Genomic DNA, 22,500 nt, shown 5'->3' with positions numbered 1-22,500 from the left:
AATATACAGTAAATCAGCATCATCACTGCAGTCACATGACCCTTCAGAAGTCACTCTAATATGAGGATTAGATGATCAACAAACACTTATGATTATCATCAGTGTTGAACACAGCTCATGTTAGGGCGAGAAACACCCGTTAGTTCATGTTTTCCACGGAAACTGTGATATATTTCATTTCTCGGGATTCTTTGATGAATAGAAAGTTCTAAAGAACAGCATTTATACGAAATAGAATCTTTTTAAACTATAAATGATCAATTGAATGCGTCTTTAATCAATAAAAACATTCATTTCTTTAATTTTACTGACTTCAATGGTAATTTATCACAGTTTCCACAAAAATATGAATTATTTTCAACACTGATAATAATCATAAATGTTTGTTGATCATCAAATCCTCATATTAGAGTGACTTCTGAAGGGTCATGTGACACTGAAGACTGGAGTAATGATGCTGAACATTCAGCTTTGATCACAGCAATAAATTACACTTTACTGTATATTCACCCACAAAACCATCAAACTTCAGATTATAATCGATTTCATTATTATCAGATCAAATCTGAGTCTCACACGACAGAATCTTATTTGAAGGTAGACTATAATACAGCGGTCTAGAGTTCTTACACATGTCAAAAGCTGTGAAATATTATATAAATCATTATTCCTCTAATATGAACAAATACAGTCGCGCAGCAGGAAACCTCAGCCACAAACTAGCATGCTAACCATCAAACAAGCTCTCGTTCAGCACAGTTTCAGGAACAACATACATTTGAGTTGAAAAGACAAGCTTTAATTAAATATCTCGCGCCTATATAAGTACTTTTTATCAGAAATGTTTAAATAAAACGGGAAGATGTGATGCCTTACCTCGAGCACTTCCTGAAAGTGTCTGTCAGAGAGCTGACGCTGACTCCGCCCACTTCCGCCGCGCTCCGCACAATGAATCATGGGACATGTAGTTTAATGTGTTGCTAGCGCCGCGTTAACCTCAACTATTGTTTAACGTCACTTTAATTGTACTGAACAACAACAAGACAAACCGCGAGGATTTACATAAGCACGAGAGAGAAATGTGCCCGATGAAAGCGCGCTGTTTCTCCGCCAGGGGGCGCCGCTCATGCAGTGTGAGGAACCTGACATGCACTTATTTACAGGATATATCAGATATGCGCTTTTTGTTTGTAAGAACTTGTTTAAACAATTAGGAACATAAACTAAAATGAGCCTGGACACCATAAGAATTTATATTTTAAACATTTATAATGCTTCATTTTGAGGCGCATGGCAGTGGCATATTTTAAGTGTTTGTTTTGAGAAGATTCATGTGGAATGTGGATCTGAATCCATGAGGAATAAACGAGCCATGGAGAATTAGCAGAAGGGAAACTACATTAAACGGAATAATTAGAAAAAGGTTATATTTTATTGTGTGTGTGTTTTGTTCATGAAATAAACATAATGGTAACACTTTACAATACCGTCACATTAGTTAACGCGCATTGACTAAAATTAACTTTAGTTATTATTATTATTATTAATAAAGTTATTATTAATCTTTGCTAACGTTATTTAATAAAAACACTGTTTATTTTTTTGTTAAGGTCCATTAAATAATGTTAACAGACACAACTTTTTTTTTTTTTTAAAGAAGTCAAAAGAAAAACCAAGATTCATCCATTTTAAATATCAGCCTTTTTTTTTCTTCTTTTTTAAATATCAGCCTTTTTTTTTTAGCCATTTATAAAAAATTCCATTCTCGCATGGCGAAGGAATATCAGGAAGCACAAAAATATCCCGTGCCACCCACGCTGGGCGGGGCTTAAGCAGGAGAAGGATCCGGCTCTCTGATTGGCGCGGGTGTGGCTTCCGCTGGCCTGCTGTGTTTATATAGCCAATCAGCGCGCAGCAGAGGGTAGTGTCTGAGCCGTCGCGAGCGCTCTAGTTTCTCTTGGTGGAAGATCGCGAGGAAGCGCCATCGTCCAGCTTTCATTCAGCGTCATGGAGGACTCGAGTAGTTGACATTTCCTTTAACCTTCTCTTTTCACGCTTTCCTTCGTACGGTCATCGGTCCGTAAGCGGTGTTATCCACGACTTTCTCTTGCGCGTCTGTCTCGGTTTGAGGATGAAGCTCATCATCGGCATCGGAGGGTGAGTGAGTGGAGCGCGTGCTCGATGCAGACCGCGTGGTGCGCGCGACCTCTCGTTCTATTTGGGAAACAAATCACCATAGCAACCGCATTTCCCGCCAGAGTGCTATCTATCAAAAAGACGTTACAAAGATTCTGAGGCGTTATTAATTAATTAACTCACACAGATAAAATCAGCGTCATGAATTACGTCTTTTTGATTACAGTTACATCAAAAAAATAAAAAATAACTGAAAAATTGTCAGACGGTACGATTACTTCGGTATAATAATGTAACGGTTACTTGATTCCATTGTGAGCGTGTGACGCGCAGTTCGTGTTATTTATGGGATGTGTGTTTATAATGTTATGGTTTTAACATCTGTCCGAAGGGCTACAGGTGAAAAGTAGCCATTTGTGTAATACTGTAAAGTAAAAATAATAAACTTTATTTTATGTAGCACCTTTTAAGCAGCTTCTCAAGGCACTTTATATAATAAAACTGACAGAATAATATACAAACCATACAAGAAATCATTACAAAATAGTTATAATCATCAAGACAAATCTAACCTAAAACAATGAGTAAAGAGAATAATGTGAAGTAAAGGCTTGGTGGTACTGTGGTGTTTTGGTGCCGAATGATTGACATATATGGCATGTGTGTAATAACAGCATGTGTGTTCAGGTCAGTAATGTGCTGTGTGTGTTTCAGGGTCACCAACGGCGGTAAGACGACGCTGACGGACGGCCTGATCAAGAGTCTGCCGAACTGCTGTGTGGTTCATCAGGACGACTTCTTCAAGGTCAGTGTGAGCAGAAACAGCTTCACGTTCACGTTCAGCTCCAGGGCCGGGCAACCACAACTTCATTACCTTACATTTCCACTTCAATTGGCTTCGATAACGCGATTAATTCACGGTTTAAACTTTTTAATGACATAATTGACTCCCAATTAGTGCATACATTTATCACAACGCTCCTCGAGTTATTTTAATAGCTGACTATCGAGTTTATGGACACCGAATGGCTTTAAATGACATTATTGTTCTCAGGTTTCATACAAGGTGCTTAAAGTGCTTGAATTTGACTTTTTGAGATCTAAGTCCTGGGAAACCCTTGAAAACAGCCATATTTATGAAGAGGGACTTGAAAAGTGTTTGACTTATTTAAATACAATGTATATTAAATAAAAAAATATTGAAAACGCACAAATACAATCTTTTCACGCAAAATTAACACTGCAGCCTGTGTGGAAAAAATCCTTAAATACTAAAGATATTGTTTGATAAGTGCGATCTCTGATTATAGTCCTTGAAAAACTAAAAAATGTCATTTTGCAGCGTCTGTACGAACCCTGTTTATTGACGTCTTTCGGCGGTTGAAACTCTTGTTCTGGATCCTTCAACATTCCTTCTGATGTTCATCATGTTTATTTGCTGCTGTAACTAGTAGTAAAGAGCAACAGTTGATCGGTTCAACATTAAAGAGACACAAACACACATTTACTGACTGAACTTCATTATGAAAGTGACAGGATTTGACAGCTGAGACTCAAAACTATTGCGATTACTGGACGTCAGGAGCTACGAATTCAGTTTAGTGGCGTTTTATTCATCCGTCGACTGAACGCAGCGTCTAAAAGCTCTGTTCTCGAAGCGTACGTTGGCCCAGCCCTGGTCAGCTGACCCGCAGGCTAGCGCTGGTGATGATCAGATCCACACGAGTGCGTCTCATTGGTGTATGTTTCAGCCCCAAGATGAGATTGAAGTTGGTGACGATGGCTTTAAGCAGTATGATGGTAAGCCAAGGGCTTGTGCGTGTGGTTTTGCATGATCATTTTAAGCGATGCGTGTGCGGCGCGCTCACACGTGTGTGTGTGTGTGTGTGTGTGTGTGTGTGTGTGTGTGTGTGTGTGTGTGTGTGTGTGCGCAGTCATCAGCGCTCTGGACATGGACTCCATGATGAGCACCATCACCGCATGGCAGCAGAACCCGGTGAAGTTCGAGAGATCTCACGGCGTCAACAACAGCCTGGACTCCGAGATCCTTCCACGCTCCCGAGACGACGTTCACATCCTGATCGTGGAGGGGTTCCTGCTCTACACCTACGGGTGAGTCACACACACACACACACCTATGGTTGTGTGACCCCTGACCCCTGACCCTGACCGAAGCTCTAACCGAACGCCTCTCTCTTCTGCAGACCTTTGATCGATGTGTTCGACCAACGATACTTTATTTCCATTCCATACGAAGAGTGCAAAAAGAGGAGGAGGTGAGTGTGTCACACGTGTGTGTGTGTGTGTGTGTGTGTGTGTGTGTGTGTGTTTGAAGAAGATTCAGCACACACCTGATCTCACTGTGTGTGTGTGTGTGTGTGTCAGCTCAAGGAACTATGCCGTGCCGGACCCCCCCGGTCTCTTCGACGGACACGTCTGGCCCATGTACGTCAAACACACTAAGATCATGGAAGACTCAGGAGTGGATGTCGGTGAGTGCCCTGAGGCTTTCTGTCTATATTCGGGTATATTGATTGTATGATTGTATTTATGCGATGAGAAGACATGCATAAAATACACCTGTGACAAATGATTACGACATACCAAGTCAAAATTATTACATAAAAGTTGATATAACTTCTTGTAATTATGACAAAAAGTTGAAATTATTATGAATTATGAAACTAAGCTGAAATAAGTCATTATGATTTAAAAAAAATATATGATAAATTTAGTTGAAATTATGACATTGAAATGATCAAACTATGTCACAATTGTGACATAAAAAGTCAAAATTATTACATAAAGGTTGATATTATATGTAAAGTTGTAATAAAAAAAAAGACTAAAAGTCAAAATTATGAAAAGTTGAAAGTGACAATTTAAATGACAAACTGAGCTGAAATAAATGAACCGTCGGAGTCAAGAGTGTGTTTGCACATATATATATATATTCACTGCAGAAACTGTCACTTTTATCACTGATATTTCGCACCAGGAAGTGATGATTGTGTTCTCTTGAACACATGTGACTTTATTCAGTGTTTTATGTGCTACTCCAGCTAAACACACATCTGATGAGAGTCCGCACTGATGGAGTGTTTATCAGGTGTGTGTGTTCTGTGTTTCAGTGCAACTTGACGGAACCATGTCCAAGGAGCGGCTTTATAACCTCGTGTTCGGAAACATCCTGAACCGCATCCAGCAGGAGCAGCCCTGAGCAGCGGTACACGACCTTTAACCCTGGAGCGCTGTCGAGACAGAGCTCTGTTACTGTCATCACTGTAGAGCTGCTTCTGTTAAAGCGCCGCACACACTCACACCAAACATCATTCAGACACCAGAGATCATTTCTGACATTCTCCACTAGTGTGATCAGGACACTATAGCTCATGAGTGTAAGTGAGGAGAGCAGAATACAGGAAACTGTGAGATATTATACCCAGAAACTCTTCATACAGAGACTACCAGTGACATTTATACACATGATTGGGACTCTTTGAGCTGATCATGTTTTGCTGAAGTGTGTTTTCTTTAATTGCTAATGCTCTTTTTACACACAGACTGAACACAATGAAGCATTGCTTGGTGATTGGTTGAGCTAAACTGGTATTATCTAATTGTGTAGTTAAATTTAACAGCTGACAGATATTCAACATAATTCATGTGTGAGACAGTCTAACAGAAGGACGGACAAAACCAGTCAAATATCAACTGAGTTCTGCTCATATTATATAACCATTCTCTAAACTATAGCGAATAATCTGATAATGTGAGAAATGTTGAAGGTCTGAATAATGTTGGTTTGACTGTGTTTGAGTTGTGGCGATCATAAACCCCAGACCTGTTCTAGACCATAATCTGATCATGTGACGTGTGTTTCTGATCATGTGACGTGTGTGTGTGTGTTTCAGGTGTGATGGGCCTCTGCAGGAGAAGTGCTCGTCTCGACTCCCGCCACAGTGTTACTCCATCGCTGTTGTTTTTTATCAGTTTTATATCCTCTGTATTTATTGCTTCACGGCGTTATAAAGCATTATAAAGCTCTGAGTCGATGCCAGGACTGAGGGTCGTCTATGCATGGTTGCAGATACAAGCACACACTAATAAATGAAGCTCCTGCAACTCCGTCGTGTGTGTGTCATTCATGCAAACACTACATTACACATTTCCAAACCCAAACGCTCATTATAATGGGATAATTAGCATATACTTCCTTATTCTGGTAAACCGAAGCGGATCCGTGAATAGAGCCGGTCAGGAACACAACACTGGAAATGAGTCTGTTCCCTCCAGATGTGGAGGCTGTGACGTGTGTGTGTGTGTTTACGTCGGTCAGTGAGAGCAGAGCTGTCATTATGGTTTCAGTCGTGTGTGTGTGTGTGTGTGTGTGTGTTCTTGAGCTCTAAACACACACTCTGTCTGCCACTGATAACTGCAGTATCTCACGACTCAACACTTCACTGGAAACACATGATCAAACTCACTGACCTTACACTGGTGTGTGTGTGTGTGTGTGTGTGTGTGTGTGTGTGTGTGTGTGTGTGTGTGTGTGTGTGTGTGTGTCTGGACGAAACCATCATGGGTTCTGGATCCTTTGAGGGAAATCAATGGAAACACATAATTAATGCTTTTGTAAATCAAAAAGTCTATATAATGATATAAAAAGTTGAAATTATGACAAACTAAGTCATAACTACAACATAAAAAGTCAAAATTTACAACTAAGTAAGAATTATTACATAAAAGTTGAAACTACAGCTGAAGTTGTTATTATGACAAGTTGAAATTGACAAAAGTTGACAGTGTCTAAATAAACAATGTTAAGATATAGAAAGTCATATTTCAACTTGATAATCCTATATAATTATGACTTGGTGTCACAATTTTGACTTTTCATATCATAATTATGAGTTTTGATGTTATAATTGAGATGTAGAACGGCATAATTGTGGCATAAAAGAAATGGACTTTCTGAACATGAATCCAGTGAAGGGTCTGCTATCAGTCCATACACCTGAAACACACACACACACACACACACACACACACACACACTGAGGTCACTCATCATCATCATCATCATCATCATCATGGAGCTTCTGTGTGTGTTTCCGTCTGATGACGTTCAGACGAAAGTCTCAGGCTTCGGTGGTTGAGAAGCTGCTAACACACACACACACACACACACACACTGCGTGTCCGCAGCTGCACACACACATACACACACTGAGGTCACTAATCTTCATCTTCATCATCTTCTCTCAGGCTTCAGTGGTTGAGAAGCTACTAACACACACACACACACACACACACACACACACACACTGAGGTCACTCATCTTCATCATCTTCTCTCAGGCTTCGGTGGTTGAGAAGCTACTAACACACGCGCACACACACACACACTGAGTGTCCGCAGCTGCACACACACACACACACACACTGAGGTCACTCATCTTCATCTTCATCATCTTCTCTCAGGCTTCAGTGGTCGAGAAGCTGCTAACACACACACACACACACACACACACTGAAGCTGCTAAACATGTTCAGGAAAGTCCCTGGAAGAGAGTCTGGATAATCTGAACTCATCCAGTGTTTATAGTTCGGCTCCTCAATTCTTGAATTACTTTCTAACATGGAAACTAATAAACTTAAACTTGAAAAAAATAAACTTATATATAAATATAGCTGCATGCAGCAATTATCGGGGCCAAGCAGAACAAGACATGCCAACATGTCTGAAAGTGTCAGACCAACTGCAACAATGAGCAATTAAAGACATTTAAAGAGGATTTTAGGCAAAATGAAAAATCGAAAAATCCCTCCACGAAAAATCATAGAAACAGTAAATAAAAATATGATTTAATGGATTATCACTTTCGACCAATAGGTGGTGCAGTTACAAAACTGATGTGATGTGGTCAGAGTGAAGTGACAATGACACATACAAAGTTTGGTGTCAATATGTCAAGGCATTGCAGAGATAAAGCCTGAATAGTGCTTTTGGCATCATGCCTCAACTTTGCTGCTGCGCTATACGAAAACGGTTTCGTCAATCGACACGAAATCCATAACTTTTAGTCGGCAGAGTCTGGAGATGATACGATTCGATTTTGGTGAAAATCAAACTCCTTTTCGAAAAAGTAGGTTTTGAATGAAAATCAAGATGGCGGACAGGAAGTTCGGCCAAATAAGGAAAACGTGGTATCTATGTTCTCGGCTTGACCCAGGGAATCTGTAAGACCAGTGGCATTTCAATAGCCAGATTTATTCAAAAGTTATTAGCCTTTTTGGAAATGTTTTTATAACTTTTGACCACTAGGTGGCGCTGTCTCGAAATATTATGAGTACCTTCAGGGGATGGTGCTGATGGCACATTCTGAGTTTCGTAATATTACACCAATGCATTTGTTTAGTATAGCATTTTATCTCACAAAACTGTATTGAAGTCAATGGGAATTTCATGTTTTGTTCTATTATAGCGCCACCAAGAGGCTCAGTCCCACCACTTTTTTTATGTGTCCTCAGAGTGAGCCCATACATATGTGTGTCAATTTTGGTGAAAATATCTCAATTCGCTTCGGAGTTATAGACATTTATATGAAAAAACACGTAAAAAATGACTGACACATGACTTTGATTGGATTTTACTACCCCTAAACATCAATATTTTCGCATTTAGACATATACTTTTTACTATCGACCTATGTTTCCAAACTTCTGATGGTGGTTTCATCTCGATCGGACTAGCGGTTTCGAAGATATCGGCAAATGTTTTTTAAGCGCTAAATCACAACGCTACACAAACCGTAAAGTGAAACCTAGCATGTTTGGTATCGTGGGACTCGGCAAGGATTCAGGAGTCTAATTAGATGAGTCTCGTGAAAATAAGTTGACCACACCCAAAGTTATAAGCATTTGAAAAAAGAAATTCACAGAGCATGCACAGAGAAGTCCAAATTAAACAATTCCCCATCGTAAGTACACATTGATGGCCTAAGACACGAAACGAGCGGTTTGTATGAGAAAACAAACAGTATTTATATCGTTTTTACCTCTACAACCACGTCCAAGTGATCTGAGGGCGCGCGCGATTCTTGGTGTGTGACGTGTGTGCGCACGTTCTGGCTTAGTCTGCGCAAGCGCCGGAAAGCGCCGGAAGTGATCTCTTGTGCGTTTTATCGGTAAAAACGATATAAAACCGCTCGTTTAGTGTCTTAGGCCATCAATGTGTACTTACGATGGGGAATTGTTTAATTTGGACTTCTCTGTGCATGCTCTTTGAGATAGTGACCATAGACCTGCATTATATGACTGACAGACAAGAACGGTTTGACCTAAAAATATCAAAATTGAAACTACTGCTGAAAAAAAGACTCCTACATCTTGGATGCCCTTGAGGTTAGCTAAATACATACCAAAATTTAATTTCAAAGTGAACTATCCCTTTAACGGATCTTCTATCGCCCTATAATCCATCGCGCTCTTTAAGATCACTTAATTTAAGGCTTTTTTCTCATTCCTAGGATATCCAGATCCACCAAAGGAGGGAGAGCATTTTCACATTTAGCTCCAAAACTCTGGAATAGCCTTCCTGATAGTGTTCGTTGCTCAGACTCGCTCTCCCAGTTTAAAACTAGATTAAAGACGCATCTCTTCAGCCAGGCATTCATATAATATTTTTAATCTTACAGTTCAAATTACAATCCGGCCTCTAGTTAATAAACGCCAGAGGAGAACTGGCCCCCGACTGAGCCTGGGTTCTCCCAAGGTTTTTTTTTCTCCATTGGGTCACCTGATGGAGTTTTAGGACACTATTAGGTCACTTGATGGAGTTTTTCGGTTCCTTGCCACTGTTGCCTTTGGCTTGCTCAGTTGGGGATATTCTGGGGATATCTAATTTGATTTTATCAATAAATTCCACTAGAAACAAACCTTGTTGTATTATTTTAATTTAATACTGTGAAGCTGCTTTGATACAATCTGTATTGTGAAAAGCGCTATACAAATATACTTGACTTGACTTGACTTGTTCCAATCACTTCCACGGCCACAGGTGTACACAGATCAAGCACCAGGCCCTCTATACTATTGCAAGGGTTACATACATAATATATGCAATAAATGTAATAAAAAGAACAATAACATTAATATGTAAGGCCGTATCACACAGGAATGTGACAGGGCCTGACGGTCAGCCATTTTAAACTGCCATACTCAGCCTGCTAGCATGCTAGCATAAAAACTGTTAACATGCAAGCAAGGAATTTCAGTAACCCTTTTAGACATGTTTTGGATTTAAAACATCTTCATTATTTCCTGGAATGTTTTACCGTGACAGGGCCTGACCCTTTAGCTCGTCTTCCTAAAGAAACCCATACAAAAGCAAGCTTAAAATCATACAATTCAATGACATAATTCAGCCTTGATCATTGCCAGCTTCACCTGGGTCAGTGATGTCACTTCCTCTGAGTGATTCCCTAGAGGTTTATGTAAACGTGACAGACTGACCAAAACATGGGCACAGACGTAGAATTTATTTGTAGAATTTATATATAATTTCATGTTTTTGATCAGGTGATGTGAATGATAACAGCTTAAACTTGTTATCGATGGAGTTTTTTTCTAAATAACAGTTTTTAGCATAACCCAACTATGAAAGCTGTAGCTCCAGTTTGGCTGAGGACGAGGGCGAGGGCGAGGGCGAGGGTGAGGGTGAGGGCGAGGGCGAGGGCGAGGACGAGGGCGAGGGCGAGGGCGAGGGCGAGGACGAGGGCGAGGACGAGGACGAGGGCGAGGGCCAGGGCCAGGGCCAGGGCGAGGACGAGGACACGGGCGAGGACGAGGGCGAGGGCGAGGGCCAGGGCGAGGGCGAGGGCGAGGACGAGGGCGAGGACGAGGGCGAGGGCGAGGGCGAGGACGAGGGCGAGGACGAGGACGAGGGCGAGGGCGAGGGCCAGGGCGAGGATGAGGACGAGGGCGAGGGCCAGGGCCAGGGCCAGGGCCAGGGCGAGGATGAGGACGAGGGCGAGGGCCAGGGCCAGGGCCAGGGCCAGGGCGAGGACGAGGACACGGGCGAGGACGAGGGCGAGGGCGAGGGCCAGGGCGAGGGCGAGGACGAGGGCGAGGACGAGGGCGAGGGCGAGGGCGAGGACGAGGACGAGGGCGAGGACGAGGACGAGGGCGAGGGCCAGGGCGAGGATGAGGACGAGGGCGAGGGCCAGGGCCAGGGCCAGGGCCAGGGCCAGGGCCAGGGCCAGGGCGAGGACGAGGACACGGGCGAGGACGAGGGCGAGGGCGAGGGCCAGGGCGAGGGCGAGGGCGAGGGCGAGGACGAGGACACGGGCGAGGGCGAGGGCGAGGGCCAGGGCGAGGGCGAGGGCGAGGACGAGGGCGAGGACGAGGGCGAGGGCGAGGGCGAGGACGAGGGCGAGGACGAGGACGAGGGCGAGGGCCAGGGCGAGGATGAGGACGAGGGCGAGGGCCAGGGCCAGGGCCAGGGCCAGGGCGAGGACGAGGACACGGGCGAGGACGAGGGCGAGGGCCAGGGCGAGGACGAGGGCGAGGGCGAGGACGAGGGCGAGGGCGAGGACGAGGACGAGGGCGAGGACGAGGACGAGGGCGAGGGCGAGGACGAGGGCGAGGACGAGGACGAGGGCGAGGACGAGGGCGAGGACGAGGGCGAGGGCGAGGGCGAGGACGAGGGCGAGGGCGAGGGCGAGGACGAGGGCGAGGGCCAGGGCGAGGAGGAGGACGAGGGCGAGGGCCAGGGCCAGGGCCAGGGCGAGGACGAGGACACGGGCGAGGACGAGGGCGAGGGCGAGGGCCAGGGCGAGGACGAGGGCGAGGGCGAGGACGAGGACGAGGACGAGGGCGAGGGCGAGGGCCAGGGCGAGGATGAGGACGAGGACGAGGACACGGACGAGGATTTGTAATTTTCAAAAGTGTTTTTAATAAAGAAAAAAATATATGAGAACCTAATGAATGCTTTACAGAACAACTCACAGAAGTCAACTATGAGGCAGGTTTAGACATTTTGGGATGAAATACTTTTTTATTCACTGTAACAATTCAAGGACAGATAATGTACGTTTCTGGTAGAATGTCCCATTACCATCTTGATACCATGGTACTGCTTTGCAGAGGTTAAAGGTCATGACACACTCTTGACCTCAGCACAGATAAACAGATCCGGGTCGATGAAAGAGATTCTGTATTATTAATTTTTAAGGCCAGACAAGTCATTTATTGAGGTCAGTTTATAAAGAAAGACACACACCTGCGCGCACACACACACACACACACACACACACACTTATAGACTAAACACGTGACACACACGAGCACGCCGTCAGCGTTTACACAGATTCACGGTTTCGAAGTTTACGAGGAGATTATAACATTTTTCTAAAATTGCACTTGTCAGAGTGTGTGTTCTCGAGCTCAAACACTGGTGTGTGTGTGTGTGTGTGTGTGAATGAATGGCCACAACAACCCTTAAACCTTTTTTATTTAAGCTAGTTGCCAAAGCAACATTTCTTATTTTCATTAAGTTTAACTTAATGTACTAAAATAACTCAAACTAAAGCTGAAATAATAACGAATAAAAACTATATTAGATTCTTTCTTTTTTTAAACTAAAACTAAAACTTTAACTTACAATGAAAGCAGAAAATACAAAAATAAAACTTAAAACACTAATTTACCTGCAGCAGTGTGTGTGTGTGTGTGTGTGTGTGTGTGTGTGTGTGTGTGTGTGTGTGTGTGTGACGCACGGGGTCGGTGTGTGTTGTTCCTTCGCTCGAGCAGAAACGAGTTTACGTCTATATTTGGGATTTAGTCTGAATCTGATACACAAACCATGACGTCACATAACGGGCTGACCGCAGACCTAACGCGAGCGTGACCTCTGACCTCTGCGGCCACTTCCTGTTATGAGCCCGAGCACACACACACACACACACACACACACACACACACACACAGACGGGTTGTTTACTCTGTCTCCTCCACATGTGCTCAGCGTCTGCGGCTCCGGGTTTGTGGGTTTGGTTTGTTTTTCTCCTTCAGGCCCAAAAAACATCCAAATCCAGACGCGGATTCAACGCCCGCGCGGAAAGAGGAGCGACACCTCAAGACCGCTGGAAAACACGACAGTGTGTGTGTGTGTGTGTGTGTCTGATGAACCTTCTCAAGAGGAGGGACAACTCAAAACCGCTGGAAAACACGACTGTGTGTGTGTGTGTGTGTGTGTGTCTGTCTGATGAACCTTCTCAACAAACATTCAGCAAAAAAAAAAAAAAACACTAAAGCTTTCCATAATGTCATTACACTTTATTTTCGGTGTCTTATAAATGAGCTACAGGGTTAGTTGCGTGTAATATACAGTGTGTAACGAGGACACTAAAATAAAGTGCTACCAATATGTTTTTACAGCATTTATCTTAGTTATATTAATGTTAGTTGATATAAATACAGTTGTTCATGTTAGTGCATTAACTATTGTTAACAGAAACAACTTCTGATTTTAGTATTAAAATCAACATTAAATGCTGTTAGTTCATGTTAACTAATGTTAATAATTTGAACTTTATTGTGAAGTGTTACAGTTTTATCACATTTGTGTTTACATTAAAAGAGCATCATTTGTTTGCTGTAAAACAGGACTGTGTGTGTGTGTGTGTGTGTGTGTGTGTGTGTGTGAACCTGAACCTTCTCAACAAACATTCACCAAGCAATCATGTTTTCATAACTTAGGAACATTATAATATATGTGTGTATTTACACAGGCTTCGCTTCATTAACACACTGACGCACGTCTGTAACTGAACACAGTTTTACTATAGTACCTTTTGGACATGTTTTGTTAAAGCTTTCCATAGAGTCCTGACACTGAAGACACACAGTATCAATCCCATGATGCTCTGCTGCCACCTGGAGTCCAGCACTCGAACTCATGCATGATTTTACTCCATAAAACCAGTGACGCTCACATTAACATATTCAGTACATATTACATGATGACGCAAATCACGTTTATGAACATTCAAGTATGAAAAATATCCGGAACACTTTGCAATAAGGTCTCATGCGTTAGTGAACATGAACTCACAATAAGCAAAGTATTTTGGTTACACTTTTATTTGGCAACACTTTCTATTACAGTGTCATTGTTAGGCCTATATATGTTACATGTACTTACCATAGTAATAATATCAGTAAATTATGCATAATTACATGCAACTAACCCTCAACCAAACCCTATAGTAAATACATGTAGTTAATTAATATTACTCAGTACTTAAATATATACTTACACTGTAACATAAAGTGTAACTCGTTATTTTAAGGTGTCTTTGTTACAGTGTAATTGTACATTGAAATACTGAATAATATAAATCATTATAGGGTTAGTTGCGTGTAATATACAGTATGTTACAAGAATACTAAAATGTTAGTTGATAAAAATAGTTGTTCATATTATTGCGTAAACTGATATTAACAGATACAACTTTGGATTTTAATATGTATTAGTAAATGTTGAAATTAACATTAAATGCTATTAGTTCATGTTAACTAATGTTAATAATTGAAACTTTGTAACACTTTACAAAAACGTTCATTAGTTAACATTAGTTTATGTATTAACTAACATGAACTAATGAGCAATACATTTGTTGCTGTATTTTTAGTCTTTGTTAATGTTAGTTAATAAAAATACAGCTGTTCATTGTTTGTTCATGTTAGTTCACAGTGCATTAACCAATGTTAACAAGATTTTAATAAAGTATTAGTAAATGTTGAAATTAACATTAACAAAGATTAAAGGGGTGTTATAATGCCCTTTTCACAACATGTAAAATAAGTCTCTGATGTCCCCAGAGTGTGTGTGTGAAGTTTCAGCTCTAAATACCCCACAGATATTTATATAGCATGTTAAAGTTGTCACTTTTGAGGGTGAGCAAAAACGCGCCTTTTTGTGTGTGTCCCTTTAAATGCAAATGAGCCGCTGCTCCCGGCACAGGGGGCGGAGATTCAAGAGCTTGTGTCCTTTCACCTCACACACACACTGAAAATATCAAAAACTTTTAGCCTTTTATGTTCAAACTGGAGTCAGACAAAGATGGACAGACTCAAGAAGTGACAACATGTAGAAGCAACAGGACATTTCTGAATGGTTAGTTGATGAATTTATGTTTCTGATGAGTAGTTATCTTCTAGTCACTGATTAGCATATTCTGTCATGATAATCTATAAATCGTGTTCCGGGGGCGGGGTTTATGTAAATTCTAGGGTTGGTGATGTCACTAACCCGGGAGGAATGTGGTGTAGTCTCTACCAGCCGTTTGTTGTAGTTCTTAAAAAGTGATTTCTGTAAAAGCAAATATCTCCCTTTGCTCTGAACTTTGAGCGTCGTAACTTTGCAGATGTTGTTTATGCTCAAACAGCAACATTACACACTAACTAAAGCTAGAGAAGTCAAATCATAATCAACCACCCCTTTAATAAATGCTGAGTGCAGTTTATTATTAGTTCATGTTAATTAATGTAGTTAACTAATGTTGACCTTATATTCAATAAAGAACCTTATTGTTAAGTGTTACCTGAAACTTTATTGTAAATTGTTACAGTTTTATCATATTTGTTTACATTAAAAGAGCATCATATAAGGTAATAAATTATGTTGATAAAAGAGCACACCAACACTTTCATTACAGTTTTATTATTTATCTGGATAGAAATGCACATGATGATGATGATGATGATAGAGTCACCAGAGCATCTTTATCACATTTAGTCCCAGAGAGTCCAACTCGTTTAAGAGGTTTCTCAGATCTGTTTTATGAGGACAGGGGCGGAGTCTGAGGTCAGTGGACAGGGGTGTGTCAGGGGCGGAGTCTGTGTGCAGTGGGCAGGGGTGGTGACAGGGGCGGAGTCTGTGTGCAGTGGGCAGGGGTGGTGACAGGGGCGGAGTCTGTGCAGTAGGAGGGGACATGACGGGAGAAGTCTGTGTGCAGTGGGCGGGGCGGTTACAGGGGCGGAGTCTGTGTGCAGAGGGCAGGGTGTGTCAGGGGCGGAGTCTAAAGCAGTGGGCGGGGCAGTGACAGGGGTGGGGTCTGTGTGCAGTGGGCAAGGGTGTGACAGGGGCGGAGTCTGTGTGCAGAGGGCAGGGGTGGAGTCTAAAGCAGTGGGCGGGGCAGTGACGGGGCGGGGTCTGTGTGCAGTGGGGTGACAGGGGCAGAGTCTGAGGGCAGTGGGCGGGGCTGTGACAGGGGCGGAGTCTGTGTGCAGTGGGCGGGGCTGAGCTCAGTGTGTGTGAGGCGCTGGTTCAGGCGTCGCCGGAGCGTTTGGCGGGTTTGGCGACGAGGCGTCTCTCTCGCTCCAGCTCTCTCTCTCGCTGCTGCTCGCGCTCCAGATCTTCCTTCTGCTTGTGTTGCTGCAGCTTCAGCGCTCGCTTCTGCACACATTCATACACTCTTCACTCTTAATCTGTCGTTCCGTCTCAAACGGCAAAGCATACTAACCCAGGGTAAAGTATGGAAGCTTGTTTCTGCCACGGAATAAAAATAAAAACAAAGAATTTCCTCTCGGAATCCTGACTTTTCTTTCAATCGCTTATATCTCGCAATTCTGACTTTTTTCTCGCAATTCTGACTTTTTTCTCGCAATTCTGACTTTTTTCTCGCAATTCTGACTTTTTTCTCGCAATTCAAAATCTTTTCTTGCAATTCAGACTTTTCTCGTAAACGCAATTCTATATCTTGCAATTCACTTTTTTCTCGTAAACGCAATTTATATCTTGCAATTTAGACTTTTTTCTCGTAAATGCAAGTTTATACCTTGCCATTCTGACTTTTTTCTCGCAATTCAAAATCTTTTCTCGCAATTCAGACTTTTTTCTCGTAAAGGCAAGTTTATATTTCGCAATTCAGACTTTTTTCTCGTAAAGGCAAGTTTATATTTCGCAATTCAGACTTTATTCTTGCAATTCTAACCCTTTTCTCACAATTCAGACTTTTCTCATAAACGCAATTCTATATCTTGCAATTTAGACTTTTTTCTCATAAACACAAGTTTATACCTTGCCATTCTGACTTTTTTCTTGCAATTCAAAATCTTTTCTCACAATTCAGACTTTTCTCATAAACACAAGTTTATATCTCCCAATTCTGACTTTTTCTCACAATTCAGATTTTTTTCCACACAATTGTGAGTTTATATTTCACAATTCTAGGAAAACTTCAGAATAGGGAGAATTTTTTATTTTATTCCCTGGCAGAAACAAGCTTCATATAAACATGAAGAGCAGTAAAGCATGAATCTCCAGAGGACTCCCGGCTCAAACCTTTAGTCTGGTCGTCTTGTCGTGCAGAACGATCATTTCTTTGCGAATGTTCACCAGTTTGCTGTGATAAACTTTGGCCTCTGTGAACTGAAACACATCAGCTGTCAGTCTGACGATGTTTCCACTAGAGAAACCACGCGATTAAAACTCACCAGTGCGTTCAGATCAATCATGGCGTTGCACTCGCGGAATTTCGTGACTTCTTGCTCCAGCGTATCCAGCAAAATAACTTGATTCTGTCTGGAAGTAAGAACAAATAAAGGATGATTTCAGTGCAGGAGTGCAGTGTTTGAATTCAAATGTCTTTTTTTGCAGTCTGATCAAATGATGGACGTCACTGACTGAAGTTTCATGCAGCAGATCATCAGTGTTAGCACACGCGTGTTATATGCAGCAGATCATCAGTGTTAGCACAAGCGTGTTATATGCAGCAGATCATCAGTGTTAGCACACGCGTGTTATATGCAGCAGATCATCAGTGTTAGCACACGCGTGGACTCAGTAAGTCGTGTGTTATATGTGATCATACGTGAGTTCCTGCAGGGTTTGCTTGGAGGCGTTGAGCTCCGGCTGATAGTGAGACAGGAATCCTTCAGTCAGTCTCTGGATCATGTGCTCATCCACACACACCACGTCCTCCATCACGACACACACTGCAAACACACACATCAACATAACCATAAAACTAGGTTTTTATAAGTAGACTAGCATTTGTGAATGTGATATAAAAAAAAAATTAAAAAAAATCTGAAGCCTGTGTGTGTGTGTGTGTGTTCACCTGTGTCCTGCTCGCTTTCCTCCTGCGGTCTAGCCATCATCATCACAGTCACCAGCAGCCCCTGAAACACACAGACAGACAGACAGACAGACACACACACACACACACACACACACACACACACACACACACACACACACACAGACACACACACACACACACACACACACACACACACACACACACACACACACACACACACACACACACACACACAGTAAGATTCCTCATGAACCACAGTAATCGTGTGTACGTCACTGATCACATCTGTCTGAACACGAACCCTCTTGAGCGCATCATTCCTGTATTCCCGTCAGATGAAAGTGGTTCTTCTTTTATCTTGTGTATTTAATGGCGGTCAGCAAACCTGATGTGATAGTGAAAACGCTTCCAGGAGCGGCTCACAAACATCATGTGACCGAAGCTCATGTGACCCAGAGACTGTTTTCTGTCTATAGTCACAACGCGACGCGCTGCCACTCTGAGAGCACTTCCGCCTTTAATCACGTGCCGCTGAGCGACGCCTCCGATTGGCGGAACGATTGTACCGGAGTCAAGCCACCTTTGTTTCAAAGCAGCTTTACAGTGATAAACAGGAAAATTATGCATTTGATCGAAGATCAAATGAAAGATCATCAATTATTAAATTAGTTAATTTAATCTATAAAGTAATTCTGCAAAAATTATGTCACCGTCAGCTCAGTTCAGTTCAGTTCTCATACAGCAGTGGTCTATATAATATAATATAATATAATATAATATAATATAATATAATACATTATAATATAATATAATATAATATAATATAATATAATATAATATAATATAATATAATATAATATAATAATATCAGAAATAGCTTTATTGCTAAGTAACCTTGAACACAATGATTTTTTCTTGATACACACATACAAATACAACAGTGAAATGTGCTACAGAGGTATAATATAATATAATTACATGTTAATTTTGCACATGAATGTGAACTTTGAATGCGCGCACGCTGCAGTAGAGCTGGAACGCGCGCAGAGTGGACGCGCTCTCTCTCTCTCTCAGACACACACACACTCACAGTCACACACTCAGAGATTTCCCCAAACTCACACCGCAATGGACGGAACCAGCGAACGGCAGAGTTTAGGAAGGTTTGTACTCTTTTAATGATGTTTTCAGTGTGTGTTCGCTGACATTCAGTCCTGAAACACATGAACGCGCTGAAACACTGATGAACACACTAAACAAACTCTGTGCTGTAGCGTTTCATATCTGACGAACTGTGCATCATTGTCTCTGAAGTCAATGCTACCATTTTTCTAAATGTCATCATAATTTGTTAACAAACAAGTATTCATTACTTCAATGAGCTCATTGTTTCTGCCTTAAATTATTACATCGTTTAAATTAATACCTAAAATGCATAACTTAGACAGTCTCCTCTGATAACAGGTCTCTCTAAATTGTAATGTGGACTCTTGTCTTTTCTGTAAAGCTGCTTTTTGAAATGATGTGTATTGTGAAAAGCGCTGTACAAATAAATGTGAATTGAATTGAATCAACAACACTGAACTGAATGGAGCTCAATAGTGACTCTTGTGTTTTAGAGTTGCTTTATTTGACCGAGTCTGTATTTGATGATGTTAGCTGCTGTGTGTTGGTAATGTTGACCTGAGCTGCTGTGTTCCAGCTAACCTGGCGCTTCGACCCGCGAGACAGTGTCAGTTCCTCCCGCACCGACGCTTCAGAGAGTCCCGGTGTCCGGCAAGCAGTTCTGCGTTTAAAAGACGTCTAATATCCGCCCAAACACAGCCAGACGTCTAGGCTGAAACAAGGCTGTCAGTGAACAATTAATAGACGTCTAAACCAGAGCCCAAGAATAGACGCATAGGTTACGCATAGAACATGTCAAAGAAATGAAACCAAACACCAAATTCAAGAAGTGTCTAGAAGTGTGTTACTCATAGCTGGACTATATCGGGTCTATACCCAGCAAGCAAAATCCGCCATTTCACCATCTCGGTTAACTATAGACCCGATATACTCCGGCTACGAGTAACACATTTCTAGACAAAATCATCTTGAATTTGGTTACATGTCGTTTTTGCCAGAATAACTTGCGAGATGTGTGATAGTCCATCATGTAAGCAAAGTCAACAGTGATTACAAGGTGTTTGGTTTCATTTCTTCACTCATTTCATTGTGATCTAATTGATGACTAGTCTAATTTTGGGCTCTGGTTAGACGTGTATTAAGTTTTCACTGACCGCCCAAATTTGGCCTTGTTGAGGCTGTGTTTGGACGGCTATTAGACGTCTTTTCAACGCAAATTGCTTGCTGGGATATGTGATGATGTTTGCTGTTGTGTGTTGGTGAAGTTGACCTGAGCTGCTGTGTTGCAGGTAACCTGGCGCTTCGACCCGCGAGACAGCTTCAGAGATTCGCTCAGATGTCGGGCCTGATGGGCCGCGTGAGGTCGGTGTTTCGCCGCGAGCCGGAGGACTGGCACCTCAGCGACGCCGCCTTCGACTTCTCCGAGGACCTGGAGGACGACGAGACGCCCCGGTTCAGCCAGCTGAAGGTAGTGGTGTCGGGAGAGGCGGACGAGTTCCCGGCGGCTAACGGGTCGACGGTCACGCGTGTGTTGGACGATGACGACTCGCTCCTGGGCTCCTCGTCGGGTCTGGTGCCGGAGCCGTGTGACGGGTGCCGAAAGAGTCGAGAGAGCGTCCGGCGCCGGAGGATCATGAGGAAACTGGGCTTCGCCGCTCTGCTCTACTTCCTGTTTATGGTGGGCGAGCTGATAGGTGAGCGTCGGGGCGCGTGTGTGTGTGTGTGTGTGTGTGTCGCCTGCTCCTGTCACTGGGTTTGTCTTTCAGGTGGGTACGTGGCCAACAGTCTGGCCATCATGACGGATGCGCTGCACATGCTGACGGATCTGATCGGGATCATCGTGTCTCTGCTAGCACTCTGGCTCTCGGCTAAACCACCGACGCACAGATTCACCTTCGGCCTCCATCGGCTCGGTGCGTCCTCTTCTCAGTACACCGGCTCATTCAGGCTTTTCACACTTCAGCTAGTTAACCCTGGGTCATTTTAAACCCTAGGTCAGTCTATTCTAAACCCTGGGTCAGTCTATTCTAAACCCAGGGTCAGTCTAACCCCTGGGTCATTTTAAACCCTAGGTCAGTCTATTCTAAACCCTGGGTCAGTCTATTCTAACCCCTGGGTCATTCTAACCCCTGGGTCACTCTAAACCCTGGGTCAGTCTATTCTAAACCCAGGGTCAGTCTAACCCCTGGGTCATTCTAAACCCTAGGTCAGTCTATTCTAAACCCTGGGTCAGTCTATTCTAACCCCTGGGTCACTCTAAACCCTGGGTCAGTCTATTCTAAACCCAGGGTCAGTCTAACCCCTGGGTCATTCTAAACCCTAGGTCAGTCTATTCTAAACCCTGGGTCATTCTAAACCCTAGGTCAGTCTATTCTAAACCCTGGGTCAGTCTATTCTAAACCCTGGGTCAGTCTATTCTAAACCTTGGGTCACTCTAAACCCTGGGTCAGTCTATTCTAAACCCCTAGGTCAGTCTATTCTAAACCCTGGGTCATTCTAACCCCTGGGTTAATCTAAACCCTGAGTTATCTCGATTCTCGTTCACATTACTCATACTTTAACAATTCTCTTCTTCACTCCAATCGAAACCATCCAGAAACGTTTCCCTCAGATATACGACACTATAGATCAGGTCCCCAACCCCCGGGCCACGGACTGGTACCGGTCCGCACAGAGAGAATAAATAACTTACCGTATTTTCCGGACTACAAGTCGCTCCGGAGTAGGGGTGTAACGATTCATCAACTACACCGATGTATCGATTTATATTCCTACGATCCAACTACATCGATCTGTGCTCGGCAAGTTGGTCTTCCGGACGACATATATCGATCTAACATCGTTTTAAAAGGTAATGAATCGATTGTATCGATACTAGGAAATAACGCATTGGATTTAAGCACGTCAGACTTTATATGGATGTTTTTTCTTAGCACTTTTAATGATAAAGGCGTTAAACGTTACTCGATTCAGTCTGCCTATCTGTGACGTCGTTGCCATGCGTGACGCGCCATCAGCAGAGCAAAGACAACAAGCAAAGTCTCTCACCTCAGAAACACGGACTTTCCTGTCCTCTCAGCCGCTATACTGCAGTAGTGCGCACTCTTCAATTGCACGCGCAAATGCGC

The 22,500-nt window shown here is 42.8% G+C and overlaps 4 protein-coding genes across 4 annotated transcripts in view; 2 read left to right on the top strand and 2 right to left on the bottom strand.

The window, feature by feature from the left end:
- LOC311290647 (CDC42 small effector protein 2-like) overlaps positions 1-1,098 on the bottom strand; it is a 5,900-nt gene extending 4,802 nt beyond the window's left edge. Inside the window, exon 1 of the mRNA XM_084409260.1 lies at positions 877-1,098. The gene's annotated coding sequence lies outside the window, so the exon portion shown is untranslated. The remainder of the gene's footprint in view (positions 1-876) is intronic.
- A 757-nt stretch (positions 1,099-1,855) lies between these two features.
- On the top strand, positions 1,856-6,265 carry mibp2 (muscle-specific beta 1 integrin binding protein 2). The gene is made up of 8 exons (XM_084409905.1): positions 1,856-2,157; positions 2,851-2,941; positions 3,888-3,936; positions 4,071-4,248; positions 4,341-4,412; positions 4,522-4,628; positions 5,268-5,362; positions 6,051-6,265. Exons 1-7 carry the CDS (start codon positions 2,132-2,134, stop codon positions 5,354-5,356), a joined length of 612 nt encoding a protein of 203 aa, XP_084266031.1. The 5' UTR covers positions 1,856-2,131; the 3' UTR covers positions 5,357-5,362; positions 6,051-6,265.
- Positions 6,266-15,736: 9,471 nt separating this feature from the next.
- Positions 15,737-18,726, bottom strand: bloc1s6 (biogenesis of lysosomal organelles complex-1, subunit 6, pallidin). The gene is made up of 6 exons (XM_084409053.1): positions 18,549-18,726; positions 18,266-18,326; positions 18,017-18,140; positions 17,640-17,727; positions 17,488-17,574; positions 15,737-16,599 (listed from the first exon to the last, which is right to left on the bottom strand). Exons 2-6 carry the CDS (start codon positions 18,306-18,308, stop codon positions 16,471-16,473), a joined length of 471 nt encoding a protein of 156 aa, XP_084265179.1. The 5' UTR covers positions 18,309-18,326; positions 18,549-18,726; the 3' UTR covers positions 15,737-16,470.
- A 595-nt stretch (positions 18,727-19,321) lies between these two features.
- The window catches only part of slc30a4 (solute carrier family 30 member 4), a 19,852-nt gene continuing 16,673 nt past the window's right edge, over positions 19,322-22,500 (top strand). The window contains exons 1-3 of the mRNA XM_084408546.1: positions 19,322-19,410; positions 20,662-21,066; positions 21,139-21,285. Coding sequence (XP_084264672.1) covers positions 20,709-21,066; positions 21,139-21,285 — 505 coding nt within the window. The 5' untranslated portion in view covers positions 19,322-19,410; positions 20,662-20,708. The remainder of the gene's footprint in view (positions 19,411-20,661; positions 21,067-21,138; positions 21,286-22,500) is intronic.

The sequence above is a fragment of the Rutilus rutilus genome (assembly GCF_951802725.1).
Source record: "Rutilus rutilus genome assembly, chromosome: 5".
Taxonomy (NCBI): domain Eukaryota; kingdom Metazoa; phylum Chordata; class Actinopteri; order Cypriniformes; family Leuciscidae; genus Rutilus; species Rutilus rutilus.
Note: the sequence above shows the minus strand (reverse complement) of the source record. Positions and strands in the feature narration are given on the sequence as shown.